Source organism: Perissodus microlepis, chromosome 8 (genome assembly GCF_051167445.1).
Source record: "Perissodus microlepis isolate ML-2025 ecotype Zambia chromosome 8, ASM5116744v1, whole genome shotgun sequence".
Taxonomy (NCBI): Eukaryota; Metazoa; Chordata; class Actinopteri; order Cichliformes; family Cichlidae; genus Perissodus; species Perissodus microlepis.
In genome coordinates this window covers 27,231,370-27,252,435 of record NC_140468.1, presented here as the reverse complement: position 1 = coordinate 27,252,435, position 21,066 = coordinate 27,231,370, and the positions used below count along the sequence as shown (strand labels likewise).

The 21,066-nt window shown below is 39.0% G+C and overlaps 1 protein-coding gene across 5 annotated transcripts in view; it reads left to right on the top strand.

Moving 5' to 3' along the window:
* Positions 1-3,764: 3,764 nt before the first annotated feature.
* The window catches only part of tmem94 (transmembrane protein 94), a 39,787-nt gene continuing 22,485 nt past the window's right edge, over positions 3,765-21,066 (top strand). For 2 of the 5 annotated variants that reach the window (XM_084938456.1, XM_084938454.1), the window contains exons 1-11: positions 3,765-3,904; positions 7,040-7,373; positions 10,117-10,236; positions 10,572-10,699; positions 14,045-14,181; positions 14,413-14,618; positions 15,347-15,498; positions 17,552-17,654; positions 17,756-17,842; positions 18,074-18,190; positions 20,883-20,939. In XM_084938456.1, coding sequence (XP_084794582.1) covers positions 7,350-7,373; positions 10,117-10,236; positions 10,572-10,699; positions 14,045-14,181; positions 14,413-14,618; positions 15,347-15,498; positions 17,552-17,654; positions 17,756-17,842; positions 18,074-18,190; positions 20,883-20,939 — 1,131 coding nt within the window. In that variant the 5' untranslated portion in view covers positions 3,765-3,904; positions 7,040-7,349. Of the gene's footprint in view, positions 3,905-6,765; positions 6,864-7,039; positions 7,374-10,116; positions 10,237-10,571; positions 10,700-14,044; positions 14,182-14,412; positions 14,619-15,346; positions 15,499-17,551; positions 17,655-17,755; positions 17,843-18,073; positions 18,191-20,882; positions 20,940-21,066 lie in introns of all 5 variants that reach the window. The other 3 variants (XM_084938458.1, XM_084938457.1, XM_084938455.1) reach the window with 2 other exon arrangements.

The following is a 21,066-nucleotide window of genomic DNA, read 5'->3' as shown; positions in this document are numbered from 1 at the left end:
TTCACAATGTTAACTAGGCACTGACAGAGTTTCTCACAATGATCCAGCCTCGACTGAAGCTCAGCTCCTCTGTTAAGTCGCTGCCCTTACGAGGCTGATCAGCTGCAGGTGACCCCATGGCGGGAATAACTCGCCAGGCCTGGTGTCACAGGAAAACCCGGACACACACGCCAACAAGTAAAGGTAGAAATGAGTGACCGGGAGAGAACAACAACAAAATACAACATAGACATGGCAGGTCAACTGGCACGGACTGCGGACCATGACAGTCACATCATCTGCGTTCAGTCCAATAGACAATGGTTGTGTTGCAAAAGTGCGTCCTAGCGTCTGTTCATAATCTTTTAGCCTTGACCTCACTGAAGTTTTCATTGAGTCCAAGGAAAGGTAGGTAGTGAAGTGAGGTACATTTTTTAAAAATGTTACACTATTAAGCATTCGTAAGGTATTAGTAAGTGCTTAATTCATCATTTATAAAGCATTACTCCTTCTTGGTATTTTTTTTTTAAATACAGATGTTTATTCTTGATTGATAAACTCTTGGTATAATTTAGAAAGTCTAAATGGGTGATTAGTAAAGTATTCAGATGCACATTTATAGATGTAATGAGTAAAATATAAGATCCTTGTGATTGTATTAATAGAGATTTTAGAAATACTTATTTCATAGTGTAATTCACAGTTAATTCAGGCAGTTGTAAGTTAAATATTTGGTGTGATCATCTAAAATGAGGACTGTTTGTGCCTTGTAAAGGATTTATAAATGAAAATGAAAGTACTCAAAATTCAAACAAGTATGGGCTATCTTTACAATAGAAAACTGACATAGACAAAGCACAAAGAGATGCAGAACATACAAATAATTATTGCCAGATGCAAACATAACCCACCTGAAGTTTGCAGAATACTGACATTAAGGTAGTTAAAATATGAATAAGGTAATCACAATTCAATAAATCATTACATATCTGGTAATCCAGGAAATTGTCTCTGGTATGTTTAAGAGTTTGTAATTTTCTTTAATTCATTCCTGAGGTTCAATTCTTCCCTTGTTTGTAAGTCAGTTGGCTAGCTTTACTCAGACAAGTGAGCGTCCAGTCAGGTACAGTTAATTTAGGTCCAAACTGTAGAATGAAATAGTAATCTGGGTATCTGGTGCTGTGCTTTCAGAGATGATTTCAGCTGAAATAAAAGAAGTACTGGATGGTCTCCTTCTTCTCATTCAGTGAAAACTCAGAGGAGCTCCTCAGTTTAAGGAGGTGATCAGAAAGAGATGGTTCTACATCATCATCAAGTATAATCAAAAATTAATCGGCATTTCTATTAAAACCCCCAGCCTGTAAAAGCCTGCATTAAATCAATAAATCTCAATATTATTGACCATAATAAAAATAAAATCTAAATGTTCAAAATATATTTTTGGTACAGGAATTCTTGCACAGTATTCTACCCTTTTAAATCCACACCGACTTCTTTTTTCTGTTTCTTTTTTATATATTATATTTTAAATGCAGAGTGAAGGTGTTGACCAAAATGAGGCCAAGACTACAATAATGTTTAAAATATGCCAACAGATTTGAATAACAAGGCAAAAGGCTTTTAGTATAAATCCATTATATACAACACCAAGCATGTATTACTTATACAACTTCATAGTTAGTGATGACCAGAGATGGGCAGTAACGCGTAATCTGATTACTTTTTTCAGGTAACGAGTAAAGTAAGGGATTACTGTTACTTTCCCGTAGGAACGCTGCGTTACTGCGTTACTAAAACCGTGATTTTTTTTGCGAGAATGTCTCATGACAGTGACATAAGCGAGTCCGACGTTCGTGACAACAGCTGTGTGCAGATCAACAATGGATCATATATCGAGTGCAGAGAGAGTATGAGCGTGCAGCGTTTAAAGCGTGGAAGTACTGACCTTACTTTGAGTTTGATTCCATAAAAAGTGACAAAAACATTAGTGTCCGTTGTGCGTGGGAAGAAAACTTCTTTTTACAGCGAAAAAAAACCCCTAAACTTCCAAGCAAGCACCGAGTGCGCTACGATGTAATGGGAAACTCACAGAGAAACTCGCGGATTCTTCCACTGACCGCTGCGGCTCACCTGTACCAGGGTAAACCTCCGCCTACCCTACTCCTGCTTTACAGGTGAAAATAGAGCAAAAGGACCACTAGTCTTTGATGTTATTTATTTTCTGCTGCGTTTTACTTGCATCTATTTGAAAGACTGAGTGTAAACACACACACACAAAAAAATAAAATTTATGTGCTGGAATGTGCAGAAAATAAGTTTAAATGTTAAACAAATTTCTTCCAGTCAGAGAATGTTGCATATAATTAAATTTTTTGCTTGATGCATAAAGTTAAATGGTTAAAACTAATAAAACAAGTTTAAAAAAGAGACTTTTCCATTTGATTACATTTTGTATGATGGATTATGCAGAAAAAGTAGAATTGGGCTGAAAGATCTATCGCTTTATCACCTATTCAGGTTGTAAATTGTGTTTTTAAAAAGTAACTAAGTAACTAAGTAATTAATTACTTTTGAAAATAAGTAATCAGTAAAGTAACGGGATTACTTTTTGGGGAAGTAATCGGTAATTAGTTACTGATTACTTTTTTCAAGTAACTTGACCAACACTGGTGATGACACGTAACAAACTTTAACTTTCCAAAACTTAATTTGGGTAATAAAACCGAAGCCTTATGTTCTCATTCATTTACCCTGTTGAAACCTACACAAGCTTTTTGTCGTTCTCTCTCTCTCTCTCTCTCTCTCTCATACACACACACACACACACACACACACACACACACACACTTTCTCTCTCTGTCAGCATCATGGCAAAACAACAGAGGATTAAATGGAGCCAGGGATTTTCAAGAATTATCCTCTTCTTATAATAGTCTGGTCTTTGCAAGAAGTGTAAAAGTTTAAAAGTAGCTGAATTTGATTCATTTAAATAAATTGTTGCTGTAATTTATTAGTTAGTTATTACCAATGGCAATGACTGCAGAAAACATGGACTACCTAATAGCTCCCCGAAAATGAAGCCAAAACATCTCTATCGCCCCCTGGTGTCTGGCTTCAGTATAGGTCATAAACCTCGCCTTCTCTAGGTTAGCGGAGGTCAGACTAAAATAAAAATAAACGAAAAAAGTTCTCCTCTGATTTTCCCAAAGATTTTGTTTTGCATTATCAGTAGTTTTCATCACGCTGATTTGTGTTCAAGGGGTGTCCGTTCTCATAAGTTTGATTCTAATTACTACCATAATGCTGTTAAATTGGGGTCCAACGTCAACATAACAGCTTTGACTGACAGCTGCAGTCACGGAGAAACCTGCCTATCTAATGGCAGATAGAGCGGGGATGCTGAGAGGTCAAGTGTTTACTTTCCAAAACCACGACCGACTGTTTCAGAATTATAGCTGAGGTGTTTTTCGGTAAACTGGACAAACCTACCGAAGCATCCCGCCGTACTTTTTCGGTAAATTAGTCTAATCCGTAACTAATTCACCCTGATTACAGGAATCAAGAGAAAGTCACCGGGATGCTCAGTCACTAACTAACGTTACTGTATAAGGATTACAGTAATACATGAGTATTATACTGTAAGACCTGGACTCTCCTAATGTGCAGAGCTGATTATTAAGGAAATAAAAGTGACGTAGCAGTATAGCCCAAGAGATGGCAATAGTGCAACATTGTTGGATGCAAGCTGCCTTTAAAAACAAAAGAAGAAGAACACGCACGCACGCACACAAATATTTCCTTCCTCCTAGCTGAACGCTTTCCAACATGGCTGCTGCTGTACAGTGAAGCATCAGAAGTGTGTTTATATGGAGAGAAAAAGGTGTTTTTTTTCAGGATGTGCAGAGAGACTCGAAAATGAGGAAAGGTGAGTGCTTATATATTAATAATGTACACCGACTCAATGTGATATAATGAATATTGCAGCGGTGAAGTGTAGTTTAAACAACGCTTGTGTTGCGGTAGCATCTGCCTTTGAGATGGAGGTAAGGAGATATGTGGCCTGACAGCAGCTTTGCTTTTAAAGAAGATAGATCGATTAAAAGCTCAAATCGAGACTAGTCTTGTGATAGCTGTTGTTTACAGCAGAACATTTCATTTATAACTAATGTGACTTACGACATGTCACTTTGTATTCGAGTCGCGTTTGTTGACCTTTGAGAGGTGCTTGTGAAAACACCCACTATTGTCGTTCTCCACGATAAGATTTTCATTGGTGCGAAGTATTGTGATTTGACAAATTGACATGCTTTTACAGCTTTCATGCTGGAACTGTAGGCTGGGTTAGTGTTAGGGGTTATGCTTTAAGTACAGCTCTCAAGGTGTACATGAGCTTATTCATACCCATTCTATAAAGTTGCTAGATCTCGTAAAGCCATACGACAAATAAGAGTTTTCACTTGTTTTGCGACGATTTTACTTTAAGTCAAATTCAGAATTCTGACTTTTTTGTATTTTTCCGTCTTTCTCTTTTGGTCATATTTGTGTCAACGCGATCGTTATGTGTGGATAAAATCTACCAAAAGTCTTTGAAACCGCCAGGTACGGTTTACGATTTACTTCACAAATAGTGGAAAATGTTGGCAGAATTCTGTTTAGCAATGCCTCATTGCCACGGCTTGTGGAGTAAAGTCAACTGGAGCCTATCCCAGTTGACTTTGGGTATGTAGCAAGGTACACCCAGGACAAGTAGCCAGTCTATCACCCAGGCAGAACTGAAGACGTTAACATTTTCAGTGCAAGTATTGACAGCATTAGAAATGAGTATATTAGAGGGACGACTCAGATTGAGCAGTTTTGGGACAAAGTTAAGAGAGGCAAGGTTGAGATGGTTTGAAGATGTACAGATGAGGGATTATTAATATACTGGACAAGGGATGTTGAATGTGGATTTGCTAGGTAAGAGAGTTCATGGATGTAGTGGAGGAAGACACGAAAAGGGCTCTGGTGACAGTAGAGAATACAAAGAGGCAGATAATTACTGTGCTGACCCCTTAAATGGTCGCTGCTGAAAGTGGTTGTTTAGGTAAAGGCCGAGGGGGCGACCATTTCAGCAGTAGTATGCAGGGATTATGCATTGCTGTGGATGTGGACATACACAGCTACAGATGAACAGTCTTTCCATTGTTTATCCATAACGTCTATGGAGACAAGTTTGCACAATCATAGATATTTGGCATGCATGCAGAGATGAGTGTTCACTTTTGTCATTTGTTTACATGTTAAGTTTCACATCAAGCCTAAGAATAAAAATAAACTATACCAAAAAGTATGATGATGTCAGTATCAAGGAGATACAGTATAAGTAGCAGGAGTTATTTCACAGCTACTTGGCAAGGTGAATCTAAATGTTTAAAAGAGGTTCTCTGATAAACACGTAGATGCCTTCACTAGCATGTAGGGGTGGGCGATATATCAAATTTTTTCCACGTACAATGGTTAAGTTGGCTTTATCGTAACCGTCGAGTATAAATTGCCATGGCAATATTAAGCTGTCTTCATGTAATTCACTGTGAAATTTTTTTCTCTCTCACACGCTGGGAATGCATCATTAATTCTCCCGTCCCAATTGGAAAGTTTTCTACCTGGCACACTGTGCTGAGCATGTGTGTTTATATACTACCAGATTGGGAAAAATTTGGCGACAGCGGGAGTGTCAGACGAGCGAGGGACTGACACTTGCTGTCATTTGGATTTCACAGGGATGATGCAGAACAAAATGCAATAATTTGCAAAACATGCCGTAAAACTATTGCCACAAAAGAGAGCAATATCACGAAATTATTCTACCAGCTGAAAAGTCATCCACTGCAAAATGAAGAATGTTTTAAACTCTGCATGTCACCATCTCCCGTAAACCAAAGAAAACGTTAAACAAACCAGCTGTGACACCCTGGACTATTCTTGGGCAGTCGTTTTAATAGTTACTATAGTTACTGTAAATTGAGGTCATCGCATGTTTTATTTTACAATTTTTATATGTTACAAGCACAAAAGAGCATCCTTTTATTTTCAGTTGTTTTATTCAATTATTGCTTGATGTCCTTTTTTGTTGCTATGATCTTTAGTTTGTTAAAGGTCTGGTGTTGACCACAGAAAGAGACTTACTGTGACAGTATTGTCATTTGTGGAAAAACTTGTGTGTGCTACTGATGGTTAAAAATGGTTAGGATAAAACATTTAAATAGATTCAAATGTTTTGTATTCAAAGTAGAAGAAAACCTTGAATGGTCGATTTGAATGAGTATACCAGTGTAATTTTAGGCACTATGTTGTTGAAAATAATATTTATTTTTGAAGTTTATTTAAACATATTGCTATATGTGTTGTGATGTAGCCAAAAAATATCGTGATATCAGATTTTTCTCATATCACCCAGCCCTACTAGCATGTTTCTTCTCTTCCCATTAGTTTCCAGAGATATAATGTTCTCACATTTATACACTGCTTTTCTACTCATACTGACCACTCAAAGAGGTTTAGACTACAAGTCACATTTTAATCATACATACAGGGCTTTATTATGTACACTTAAAGCACTTTATTTACCTTACAACCAATCAACCAACACCAACAGACTCAACAAACTAATCCACGAGGCCAGTAATGTTGTGGCTGTGGAGCTAGACTCTCTGATGGCAGTGTCAGAAAGACTGTTGCTGTCCAAGTCCAGGGAATATATTGGGCATTCCTTCACACCCACTTTGATGTGCTCCCTTCACCGTTCAGTCTGTCTGCCTGTTCGATTGGCTCACCACTCTCAACTCTTTGCCAACGAGATTGCTGACTCTGGGGTTTTGTGTCAGTTGAAACTGCTTGTGTTCAAGGTGAGTAGATTCTATGGTACAGTCTGCTTGTCAGTACTGCTGTTATGCTAACACTGGGTGATGTTTCCTGGACTTTATACACCAAATGACACCAAGGTGTTATTCATGTCATCTATGTTGATGACATTCCAGTTAGATATACATTTTTGTTCATGTGCTTTGCATTTTATTCACAGGGCTCTGCATCAACGTTATGACGCGATTCCTGTGCAGCACCTGAGGAAGTAAACAAAACCAGATATCCCAGAGAGAGTTCTCCACTTTTCTTCTGTCACACTGGCAAAGGACGCAGTGCAGGAGGTCTTAACAGGCAGAGAACTGCTTTCTCTCCTAGCATTCTCTGTGCGCATCTTAGCCACTTGATCTACAGCTGCTGGAATCAAAGATGTGTAGCATCTAGAGCTGGACTTTGTGTGGCAGAACTGACAGAATTTGCCAGATCTTTGCCTAACAAGGAGCAGAGCATGTAGAGTGGTTGTGGTTGCCATGGAGCCAAGGGATAAGAAACAGGTGAGTCTGGTTGCTTAGATCAGCAAATGCCTTTGGAACGTAAATGTTTCCTGTGTGGATGCTGTTTTAATAGACAGCTACCTTGGTGTTTAGAGTGACCTCAGGAGATTAACTGGCTTGCTGTAACATCATCTACCATGGGTTCTTGTTTTTCCAAGGTTTTTTGCTTCTTCAGAGAGAGCAATTTTTCTGCAGACCTATAAACATCAACCACTGTGATACCAGAAGTGTGTTGGATACAACACAGAGATGTATATGTGTAACAGGCTAATAAAATATTAGAATTTTGCTAACTCGGAGTAAGTGATAACATTTTTGCATTAAAGTAAAAACAAAACACTAATTGTATAAAGGCTAATTTGCACAATATAGCCCTGCTTTCAGAAACAGACATAGCTTTAACACTGTCTGTAGCTGGATATAAGAAATAAGTGCTTGAAGTCAACTTTTTAAAAACATGTTTAGTGCCATCTTCTGTTAGTATGGAACGTCATGTCACGGGATTGGGTGGTTGTTGATGTCAAGACTCACATTAGTTTATTTTAGCTAGCTAGTAACAGAACCAATAACTCAGGGGAAATTAAAGACAAAAAAAAAATCAGTCTAAAGGGATCACTTTTGTGCTGCCCCTGGCTTCAAAAATGAGTGCAAAATCTATCTGTTCAGCACTATTTTATTATGCAGTAAAATAGTCTCTCTACCTGTGTATCACACCACAAGAATGTTTCTTGCAGAAACACGTTCGAACATGCTGTCTGCAGGAAAAAAACAAAACAAAATCTCCACATCGATCCTTCTATCCTTCACTTCCATTTCGCTTTTCCTCATTTCTAAAATGAAGCAATCCAGTCAGTGAGATGACACGAGAGGAAAAAAACTCTAATTTTCCCAGCACACGTGCTTATGGGATTCCTGATCGTGCTTTGGTAAGAAAGATAGTCATGTTTATGGTGTGATGTGCATGTATTAAAGCTGTTTTGTTGTCAACTAGATTGATGTGCGTAGGAAAAGAGAGACTATTTTATTGCATAAAATAGAGCTGATTGTACCAATCAGCTGATGCAATCGACTAGATGAGGAAAAATGATTTTCTTAATCAGGGTTGTCGGTCCGGTGAACCACCTGTCACCTGACTCAAACAGGCTCTTCTCCACACAGTCCTCATTTATAAGGTGCATTACAAGCCCGAACATTATGGTTAACAGGTGGATTTCCCTGTTTCAGTGCAGAGTATATCCTTGGTTTTAACATAAAACTGATTGTTGCAGCAAGAGACAACACAAAAGTGTCTATTGACTGCAACCAACCCACCTGGTGTCATAACGTTCCGTACTGACAGAAAATGGGGCTAAACATGTTTTTGAAAGTTTGAAACTTTCAAATAAAGAAGAGCTAATTTTCAATCAATAGTGGAATAATTGTGTTTATTCTGTCCTGTCTGGCAGAATTGTTGTCTGAAGACCAAAAAATGGCCAACAGATTTACTTTCCCTAGTGGACCATTATGACATTTACTTTAATGGTCCACTTGATGGTGATATTTTGTTAGGATTTTTTTTATTTAGTGTTATTGTAATCACAATCTGCTTCAACAACTGCTGGAAAAAAATAACACAGCAGAGAAACAACAGCAAGAACCGACATATGCATAAATAACAATAAATAATAAATGTTACCGAACAGCACACAGTACTAATAATACAAAATATATTTAGAGGCAGCAGCCAAATAATATGGTGTGTCTGTGAATACCTGTTTGTACACCTCATAGGCCCTCACCCCCAGGACGCCTGAGATATTCTAAGATATGTTCTAAGAGAGGTGGAGTGTAAGACCTGACACAGACAAACAGGCACACAAGAATGCATTCACTCCCTCATGCACACATATACAAATACTCACACACTCATCCAACATGTAGAGACACAGAAATGAACACCGTACACACACTCACACTCCCCAGACACCCTCTATACTCCCATGTCCAGGCACCAACACCCACAATAGTGGTTATAATTGTGCTAATAATTGTGGTTTTTGAAATTCTCAATTTTTTTTATTCTATAAGCTCTGGCATTTTGCAGCATATTTACCGTCATATTTTCTGCTGTCGGCCGTCAGCCTGGAAGCTGTATAATTTAAACACGGTGTCAGACTTGGTTAACAGTTCATCTGCATATTTTAATACAACTGGTTTACTGCTGTGTAAAACAAACAGCAGTGTATGAAGCAGCAAAAAATTTAGTTTTTTTCCCAAGTCGGACTTTGTTGATCAGGTGATTTGATGAAGGACTCCCGCTAGCTGTTTTAAAGTTGACTACAGGAACAGCGCTGCTGTTTTGGACACTAAAAACATGCTTTCTTCCATCTACCTGAGCTCACCATCTCAGTAATGGTGCTGCCTCTTTGCGCCTCGTGGTGTGTAAACAGACTCCAGCTCCATATTTAACTATGCCAACGTTATTATCACTGCCGCTGTTGTTTTATCATTCTTTTTACTGAACAATTGCGGGCTGCATAGGTTTAATGTTGTAAACTTTTTATTCACACACTGCTCCTAACCCTTCCCTCTGCCCACTCCCCGACTCCCCCAAGGCTAATCAAGCCTACCTGTGGGACTTCTAGAATTTTTGATACCCAGCATCAAGACTAATGGTGAAACAAAGGATTTTTTTTTTTTTTTTCATTTTTAAAATCGACCAGTAAAATGACTGGATTGTTTTATTTTGTTGTTGTTCTTCCAGGAGGAGGATGCTGTGACTCTGGGCCTTTCAACTGGCCAGGCTCTTGAGAAGCTCCGGGACCAGTTAAGCAGCTTGCTGGAACAGCATCAGAGAGTTGCATGCAGACGAACATCTGTGCTGGTACGCACACACTTGTGTCTACACTTTTAAACCAGTGGTCCTTACTTTAGAACCTTATTTCCCCGTTTTGGATTTTCCATATATGTGGCTATATCTGTAAATGTGGTAAATTATGCTACATATGTATGCACTATTCCTTGGATGGCGGTACCTGGTGAGGTTAACAACTTCACTGCTGTTTTCTGTTCGTGCCAAAAAGGAGCTTTTCCCCTGATATACGATTTTTATATATATATATATATATATATATATAAATAAATAATCTCTCACTTTGTAATGTAACATGTTGTATATTGTTGTGCTTACTTGCTTTTGTTTTGGGGACATTTCCATAGGAACAGTGGCAAAATAGCTTCCTTTACCATGGTAATCGTCACTCTTGTGTCCATTGGCCGGGTGCTGCTCTCACTCTGCTGGTGGTGGTAGGACTCGTCTGTTGCCATGGTAGCCAGCCGAAGGGGAGGTATGTAACCTCTTTTTGGGAATCCTCAATCAATCAGTCAACCTGTTATGAGCAATTAATTGGTTATAGTGGGAAGAAAAACAAAAAAAACCCAAAAAAGAATTTTTTTAACACGAAGAAAAAGGGAGGTGAGGGAGATGGTGGTTCATGGTCACCTGATTGTGCTGTAACTATAAGGTTTATCATAATGGAAAGGAAAGCGTCTGGACTTCTTTAGTCTAAAGAAGTCTTTTCTTTCCAAGCTCCTTAGAATGTACATTTATGTCTTCAAGACAAAGACTTTTAAGACTTTGTTTGAAAAAAAGAAAGGTGGCCTATAATTGACCTGATGTTAAATAAATAGAGATTTAATCATAGCAATTAGCTGGTAAAACTTATTTGAACACTTTTGTAGGAATGAGGTTTAAAAAACGCATTGATGCTTTAGAGCAGGGTTACTCAATTCGATATGGCTGAAGACCACATTTGAGGAACAAATGGTAACTGGCCTGTATTTATATAGCGCTTTACTAGTCCCTACGGATCCCAAAGCGCTTTACACATCCAGTCATCCACCCATTCACACACACATTCACACACTGGTGATGGCAGCTACATTGTAGCCACAGCCACCCTGGGGCGCACTGACAGAGGCGAGGCTGCCGGACACTGGCGCCACCGGGCCCTCTGACCACCACCAGTAGGCAACGGGTGAAGTGTCTTGCCCAAGGACACAACGACCGAGACTGTCCAAGCCGGGGCTCAAACCGGCAACCTTCCGATTACAAGGCGAACTCCCAACTCTTGAGCCACGATCGCCCACAAATGAGGAAATTTTGAAAAAGGCTGAAAGCTTGTGTTGACATTTTGATAGCTCCATTTCAGTTTCCCATTATATATTTTTAAACATCTTCAGCAGCATAGTTAGAAACTTTCCTATCATCCAGACAAATGGACGACATATCGTTTTATTGTAAACAGTTTCTAGGAATAGACTGACCATATTTTTCAGTTCAACTAAATTCTATTCAATTTATATAATAAATAATGTTTAGTGCCAAATCACACTGTCTCAGTAGTTCTGCTCTGTTAGTGTGAACACTTTATAAAATGCATTGATTCTATTAGCTATTAGCATAGCTACAAGGCGCAAACCCTCAAATGTTGGAGTAGTTCAGAATTTAAAAAAAACAAATACAAACTGATGCTGTAAGGGACTACTATATTTTAGTCATTTTAATGTTTAAAATAAGCAACACAGGTGTGGGATCAGATGCTCAAATGTTAAACAATTCATGCATCACACACTGTCAGTTATTCACTACATGGCAAGGCAATATCACTTTGCTATAGTTGGTCTGAATATTGAGTCCAGATTCACTTGTGTGAATGATTTTAATTTTGAGAAAGTGTAAGAATGGCTGCAGGTTAGTCAGCACAGTCCAGAGTTGGTCCACGATTATTTCTTGGCTAAACTATTGTGGTTATTATCATTCTGCTCCTTAAAAAGCCTTCAGTGATTCAAAACACCACAATGAGAAAACTAACAGGCACTGGATCACATGACCCTACACCATCCTGTAGGTATGCTGCCTTAGGTAGAGGGACTTGATGCTATGGATATTCCTGGTGACTAACTTCTAAGTCGACTAAACGAGAAAAAAAATTAGACTTAACGACTAGTCTAAATCTAAGGAACACTCTTAGTTAGCTATCAAGTTAAATCTAAAAACTGTTTAATGGAAAATGTCAAACTATACCAGGCTTGGCCAACTGCAGGCCTCGAGGGCCGGTGTCCTGCAGGTTTTAGAGCTCACCCTGGGTCAGCACACCTGAATCAAAGGATTAGTTCATTACCAGGTCTCTGGAGAACTTCAAGACATGTTGAGGAGGTAATTTAACCATTTAAATCAGCTGTGATGGATCCAAGGACACATCTAAAACCTGCAGGACACCGGCCCTCGAGGCCTGGGTTTGGACACCACTGCTCTAAACAAAGGTGTTTGTTTGCATTAATCACACTCTCCAATAATGAATAATGCCGCTTAACTCTCCGGGCACCTCTCATCGTGCATTTTGAACATTACACATTATACTCCAAATAGAGGAAGAAGAAAAGCACATATCATAAACCAATGTTAAATATGCATCATTCATAATGGCACAATGCGCCTCTCTTTTCAGTTCCAGTTCATTAGTTTTTTCAGATGTTAATTTGTCATATTTTAATAATAAGTGAACATCTGTTGTAGTAACATGTTTTCATACCATATTTAACACCAGTTTATTTCAAGGCATTGTCTGTTTGACGTATAGCGTGCAGGGAAAAGTGGGGTGATTTGTGCCAGAGGGGAAGTTGTGCCACCCTCTGTTTCTAAGGAACCATAAGAAGAAATTGGTCATGTCACCACACAATTTTGAAGATTCATCAATTTTACTCTTCCTACAAAGAAGAGAGTCTAAAACATACACAAAGGAATAGAAGTTGTCTCACCTCTGAGAGGTGCTATGGGAGAAGTTATGGGATAAGGATTTTTGCTTTGGCTCAGTCTAAGCAAAAAAAAAAAAAAAGTTTATGGCACTTTAGAAATCTACATGCAAATAATTTAAATGTCTTTTTATGTGTCGCATAGTGAGATAAGCTGGTCAATACAATAATACCATAGTTTTCAGGTGATGTCAAAACTACTGGGACACGACAAAAACAATACTGCCGTTTTTACTTTCAATACTTTTTGCCCTCCAGCCATCCTTTAAGTGTTTTCAATTCTAACGTCACACTTCATGCCAGAAAGTTGCTGTGCTATCGAATGCACTTCTCAATGTTTATTTACACTTGCCAGAAGGCTGTGGAGCATGGTGCCAATATGTGAGCACACCTCTCCTAACCCTGCCTTACAGGCAAATTGCACCAATCCCTGCTTTTCTAGGGCACCGAGGCTGTCAGTTGTGGCTCTTTTAAACTGTAGAAAATGACATTGGCACAATGACCTGACATTAGAAAAGTACTTTGTTAGTTTTACTGTTATGACCCGACATTAATGTTAACTAATACTACCAGAACTTTTGTTCTGTGTGGTAATTTCTTATTCTTCACCTCCACACGGTGGTAAGTCCACATAGCTGTCAGTGCTTTGAGAGCTTTCTTCTCGGCAGCAGTGTAACATGAGGGATTCTCTACAAGATAGCATCCTTTCCAAAAAAAAAGCACTGGTTGAAATTCTAGTTAGTTTGCATTAAAAATGTTTAGCACAGCCAGGTGATTGAGAAATGTATCTCCCTCGTCCACCATGATGAGAGATATTTCATCACTGTATTCTTTGATCTTTCATTCATAGCTGTGGTCTTCTGTCTTCACCTCCACAGTTCTGGTATAGAGCTCCTGAATGCCGCTGCTCTCCTTCTCCTCTTGGTGCTGAACCTGTGTCTGGGTGGACGCCAGGAGAGACTGAAGCGAAATGAGATGATATGGCGCCTAAAGGCCATCATCACACAGCTCAGTGGTGAGTAAGGCTCATGACTGCATTACTGCAAACACAGAAGAATTGAGGAACTTGTATTCTCTGTAAAAGTCGCATTTGTTTGTTTAGTTTTGTTTGTTGTTGTTGTAATTGTTTTTTGTTTTACCTTCTTCAAATCCTATTTCATTAACAAGAGTTAGTCTGTCATGTTAGTTCTTCTCACCCTATTTTGTTCTCTAAATGAGTCCTCAATTTTGTAATTCATTATCCTAGATTACTTGTCAGCCTGTGTTGGTGAAGTGAAATGGCCTTCATCTCTCTACCCTGACCTTTTCACACCCTCATCCCCATCGTGGTCCCTTCACTGGACCTATCGTGACTCTCAGCTGGTTAACCTGCCTGTCAGTCTACTGGTGGAAGGCGATATCATTGCTTTGAGACCTGGTCAAGAGGCCTTTGCATCGCTTAGAGGCATTAAGGTTAGTCTGTATTTAGCTGCATTATCGTAAACTGTAGTATACTTTTGTAAGATAGTATCTATTTTTTTTTTTGAGTAAATAACAATTTTCAAAAGCTTTAAAAAGCAACACGTATCACAATTTGTATCGGCAGCTTAAGCCTGTATTTAGGTATTAGACACAATCTCACCCGGTATTTCCTCTGCTGGTAGGAATAACAAGTACATCAACTGGAAGTTTATCAGCCACATTTAGACAAAACTAATGCATTGTTGTATGATATGTGGTAAAAAGGATGGACAGGATATTTTTGTTATTAGTTTGTGTAAAAAATTATATTTAATACATTGTTTTTTACACTGTTTATGAAAATGAAGGCAAAAAAATAAATGGTTTTACAGGTGGAGACCTCTGACCTTTTTTCCCCTCATCATCATTTTCTGACTGGATGCTCTGCTGAGTTTTCATCTTTTCTACTGGAAGCACGAGACGATACCTGCACCATACACATGTTTCACAGGAGGTCCAACTCCTCTAGGATGGCACATCAGTACTTGCTTTTGCTAAAAGGTTTGCTGTGTCGCGCAGCATAGTCTTGAGACTATGATTGACAGTGCAGCAGACAGGCAGTTAAATCTAGGAGAGCTGACAGGGCCATAGAAGGTCCTTAACCTGTCAGTAAGACCGGTATCTGGTATCTCAGAAATTATAATTGTTCTTTTTTTTTTCTTTTCATTTTTCCTCCTCAGGATGATGAGCACATTGTGCTTGAACCAGGAGATTTATTCCCACCATTCTCCCCTCCTCCTTCACCACGGGCCAATGAGAAAAGAGGACCCCAGAGCCCCCAGCAACACCGCCTCTTCAGAGTGGTCCGTACTCCAGTCCTGGACACGATAAGGTAGGGAACATAGCCATGGTTTTTTTTGTTTTGTTGTTTTTTAAACCAAATATTGCAATTACTTCTAATATCCTCAAATATTAAAAACAAATGTTAAAAGTATTATACAGTCTTTCATGTACATATGCATTTTTTTGGTGGGATGGAAGCGAAACATACATACATGACATTCACCTTAGGTTAACATTAGGTTATGCACATTAATGCACCAGTGTGCTGTTTAAAAGGGTCAAAGGGCGAATCTTCATCTGCCCACCATAACAGAAAAATAAACAGCAAAGTTACTGTTCTCCAAAAGGAGCACTGCTTCCCATTTGCAGTTTGCTAGATAACCCAGAAGACTGATGATAAATTTGTTTGTGCCCGAATGAGACCACAATACAGCTGTTTAGTATAAATGAACATTATTTAATCTGTGAAATTATAGTGGAGGTAAGTATAACTTTGATCCTGTTATCCTGGATCTGCATCAAACTTGAGTTAATTTTCTTCTGACCTTTTTATTATCAAAAAGTTGCCTCAGGAAACAGTACTGCAACTCAGTCTGTGGCTTTTGGAAAGTAAATATTAAGAAATCACACTTTTTCTCAATTGTGACATTTTATTTGAACATTAGCTTGTGCTCGTACCCATATTGACAAAAGTTAATTGGCTATACTGCTGTCATTAGGGATGGGTATCGTTTAGGTTTTATCCGATACCGGTGCCAAACCGGTACTTTTGAAACGGTGCCGGTGCTTAAACGGTACTCAAACCGGTGCTTAAAGAATGGAGAACACAAAATTGGTCCAAAAACCTCTCATGTTCAGCTGTTTTTTTTTGTAAAAAGATAACAATGTTAGCCTTTTCTGCAGCTATGGGGCATATATGGTATCACTCTTGGCTGGAAGCAGTGCTTAAACAATGGAAAAAACACAAACTTTGTCCAAAAACCTCTCATGTTTAGCTGTTTTTTTTGTAAAAAGATAACAATGTTAGCCTTTTCTGCAGCTATGGGGCATATATGGTATCACTCTTGGCTGGAAGCAGTGCTTAAACAATGGAAAAAACACAAACTTTGTCCAAAAACTTCTCATGTTTAACTGTTTTCCACTTTTTCTTTGGTCATTTTAGCCTTTTTGGCCAGGGTGAAGGGAGCATCTGCCATCAAACAAGAAGACAGCTGCATTTAGCTATGATGATGTTTGCTAGTTCACCTTACATGCATTAATGTAATAACGTGGTTAGCCTACTCAACGTAAATTATACACGAACAACATTAAGCTACTCACGCAGAGAAGAACGGCTGCTGCTGCATCATCATCCATCATCATTTCTGCTACACTGGCAGGGCTAGGGGCCAGGACTCTCCTCTACGGGTTCTTGGGGGATGTTGCTAACTCCGGGTCCGATAACAGGCACCACACCCGCAGTAGATGCGCTCGGTGTGAGGTCTCGCAGCAAGCTATCAAATACGGCGCATTTTTCGGCTTTTAAAAAAAAATGCTATGCATCGCCAGGTGTTTCATCAGATTTGAGGTGTTACCTCCTTTGACAGTATCACAGTATCAGCTTAAAGCACTTGTTGCAGGCTGCTTAGTTTGCATATTTTGCTGTGAAGTACAGCCAGACTTTTCACCGCTTCGCTTTGGGCATTTTTAATCTGTAGCTCTGCTCTAAAAGAACGTACGTACCTGGACCCGCCTACTATCCTCGGAAACGTAAAATGATTGGCTAGAATTCAAAGTGTCTCACATCTCAGGAAAAAAAAGCACCGAAATAAAGCACCGAAATAAAGCACCGAAATAAAGCACCGAAATGTGCGCTGCTTTTCGGTCTGGTTACTACCGTTTATGTCAGAACCGGTGCCATCATGGCACCGGATACCGGTACCCATCCCTAGCTGTCATGTGACTATGATGTAATGAAAAGAAACCATAACATCTCACAGATGAAGAATGATGATGAACATAAGAAGATATAGCAGAGTATCAATGGGAATGAATGGTAATGGAAAAAAGTTGTTAAACTTTGGTAAAATCATTTGTATTTCTGTCTGTCTTTTATCCAACAGGAACAATTTGGAGTTGGCCCTGTCTCGCCCAGTCACTGTGCTCGATAATGAGAGATTTACAGTACAGTCGGTTATCACCAAGCTAGTCTGTCCTGTTGTACTGGTGAGTAGTTGGTGTGTTCTTCCTAATGTATTCTGCATTGTATTTGAACATGAACATGTGAATATGTGCAGTCTTATGTGTGTTTTGCTCCCCTCTTCTAGGTGGCATTCCTGCTTGTTAACACTATTCGCTTTCTTCTTACTGCCCCCAGCCTCACTCCTAGATGCTACAATTTTGTTCAGCTTCAGGTAAAATAAGTCAAAGCAGTAAATGTGCAGACAGCAAAGACTGTAATGTATTAGTGATGTAGGGACACAGCCAACCAGTGTGTATGTAAAGGTGTTTTTTGTGATTACTATTGATAATAAACTTTCAGAACAGTTTGTTCTGTGTTGGCACCAAACATAATGATTGTACTAAGAAGATTCTTGAAAACGAAAAAGACTGGACAGAAATGTGTGTATGACTTGTTTTTTCAGCTAATGGGTGTTCTGCCCATTTTGCCCCTGCTCTTTCCTATTATGTGGGTGCTGGTGAATGCTTACGGAGAGGCCAGGGTCCTCGCTGAGTTCAGCCGTGTGTCACCAGCTGGCCTGGTAAGGGACATGCACACAGGGACACGGTCAAACACACACATAAATGTAACATGCAATGACAGGAGAAAAGGCTTCAGTTATTATCAGTGATTTTTTTTTGTTTTATTATTATTATTATTATTTATTTTTTTTTTTTTTTACTTTTAGTAACAGGTCTAAAAGAACACATCAAATCAAAATGTATTTATATAGCACATATTAAAAACAACAAAGCTGACCATAGTGCTTCACAGTCAGTAAAAGCATGAGACAATTAAAACAAAACAATAAGAAAACAGGGCAGGAAACAATAGGTGACAACACAACAAGCCAGATAACAACCAACTAGTTAGAATCAAAAGCCAAAGTAAAAAGATGGTACGAATATGAACAGGGAGGTTATTCCAGAGTCTAGGTGCTATGGTTGCAAAGGCCCGGTCACCTCTCAACTTCAGTCAAGACCTAGGTTGTGCTAGGAGCATCTGATTGGACAATCTTAGTGCTCTATTGGGATTGTACAAGTGGAGGAGTTCGGAAAGATAGCTGGGTGCTAAATTATTTAGAATTTTAAAAGTGAACAAAAGAATTTTAAAATCTATACGATATTTAACAGAGAGCCAATGTAAGCTAGCTAAAATTGGAGTGATGTGTTCATAGATTCTCGTACCTGTTAAGAGGCGCGCAGCTGCATTCTGAACTAACTGAAGCCGGTAAAGAGAAGAATGTTGGAGGCCCAAGTAGAGGGAGTTATAGTAGTCCAGTCTGGATGTGATAAATGCGTGGAAAAGCTTTTCAAGGTCCTTTAGAGGTAGGAACAGCTTTGCTTTGGATATCTGACGCAACTGGTAAAAGCTGTTTTTTACCACAGTGGAGACCTGTTTCTCAAGTTTAAAAGCGCTATCCAGGAACACTCCAAGGTTTCTTACAGTGAGCGAGAAATGGCTAGCAAGCGGACCTAGGGCATCAGCTAACTGGTCTGGCAGAATGTGACTATCAAAAACTATGATTTCGGTCTTATTCTCATTCAGTGTAAGAAAATTATGTGATAACCAAATTTTAACTTCATGCAGACAGTTGAACAGAGGTTGCAAAGAAGCAGACACATCGGATTTCAAAGGTGAATAAATCTATAACTATTATTTATAGAACTCTTCAAACCCCGATAATAACACCAATGCTTTTTTCTCAACAAGTCCTTCAGGGACACAGACACATTTAGTTGTACACACTGAGTAGAACTACAGTGTAAAACTGTTGGAGTAATGCTTTTAGATAGCGATAAATGACTAAATGAAATTCAGTCATGTGTATCAAGAATAACTTTAATGCACCTTTGGATTCCTTCTCCAAATTCTACTGAAGGAATGGACTTCATTCTTCCAAAATCAATTTCATCAATAGCTTTTGTGATGGAGAACGCTGTCTTTAGCGGTTTCAGTAATGGCTGACAACAGTAGTTTGCTCGATAACCCCACTGTTGATACATGTTTGTGCACGGACGAGACCCCAATACAGCTGTTTAGTATAAATGAACATTATTTCATCTGTGAAGTTATAGTGGACGTAGTATAACTTTGATCCTGTTGTGTTGCATCTGCATTAAACTTGAGCATGAGTTAATTTTCTGTTAATGGATGATTTTCTCACCTTTGAACCTTCACAGACACCTTTTTATTGTTAAAATGTTGCTTCTACTAGCAGCACTGCAACTCAGTCGGTGGTTTTGAGGGTAAATACTAAGAAATAGGAATATATAAACAGTCTTGTGGTGACATAATGGCTGACAAATTCTATCACAGTAAATAGTCAGAGATCACACTTTTTCTTACACTCTTACCTGTATTGACAAAAGTTTATCTGTCACAGTAAGGGTAATATCTAATGGCTGACAACAACTCTGGGTGGCCAGTCATAGCCTTTAAAAAACATACCCTTTAAGTGTAAATTTGTTTGAAAAGGTGAAAAATCATCTTTTGAGGCTTTGAAGCTAATTTCAACCATTCACCAAATTTTCTTCTGACAAAGGTTCTAAAATAGATCTAAATGGTACACAGATTAAATCTTTCTAAAGTCAATATTTGGTAGATGTCTAGGTCATATATAGTTTATTTTTTCCTTTCAAAATGCGATATCAGGCTTTTTTGTGGTGAAATGTTTGTGATTAAACAGCAATAACAATACCAGGCTTTGGTCATAAAGATGGAAGTAATGTGCCTTTGAAGGTTTCAGTAGTTGAACCTGTCAAAGGAATGTTGGCTGAGTGTTGGTGCATTCCATTTGCAATCAGATGTCAGAATTTGGACTTCAAGTTGGACTTCTAACTCACATAGTAAGAGCAGCCCCACCAGCCCCATATTCTGAATCTAATTAGGAGCAATGCATGTAAGTGTTGGTAAAAATGTAAAAATTCGAATTTAGTCTGCTGCAAATTGCACGATAAAGGTGAAAGCATCACTTTAGGGCCCAGACCAGTGTTCATGGCGTCTCATCAAATATAGGTTATCCAGTGTTTTTGTGTCTGCTGTTTGCTAAATTCTGATCGTCTGCACTGCACACTGTTTCAGATGTTTTTCTTCTTCAGTTCAGTAATAACAGTGCACATGCACACACAGACATGCACATGCACACACAAACACACACACCATATCCCACACAGAGGAGGCACAGTGAGAGCCTCCTTCTGTGTTTTAACTAGACTCTTCTCTTGCCCTAGCTTGCTAAGTTCTCTGAGGACACTCTAAGCAGCTACACCGAGATGGTTTCCTCCCAGGTATAACCTCATGCTGTTTGACACCCCATTCTCTCCCCCTGCCTAAACTTGCTTGGCTCCCAAATCCACCTGAACGAACCCACTCACTGTCTTTACCCGTTTGTTTGCAACCCTTCCGTGGAACCAT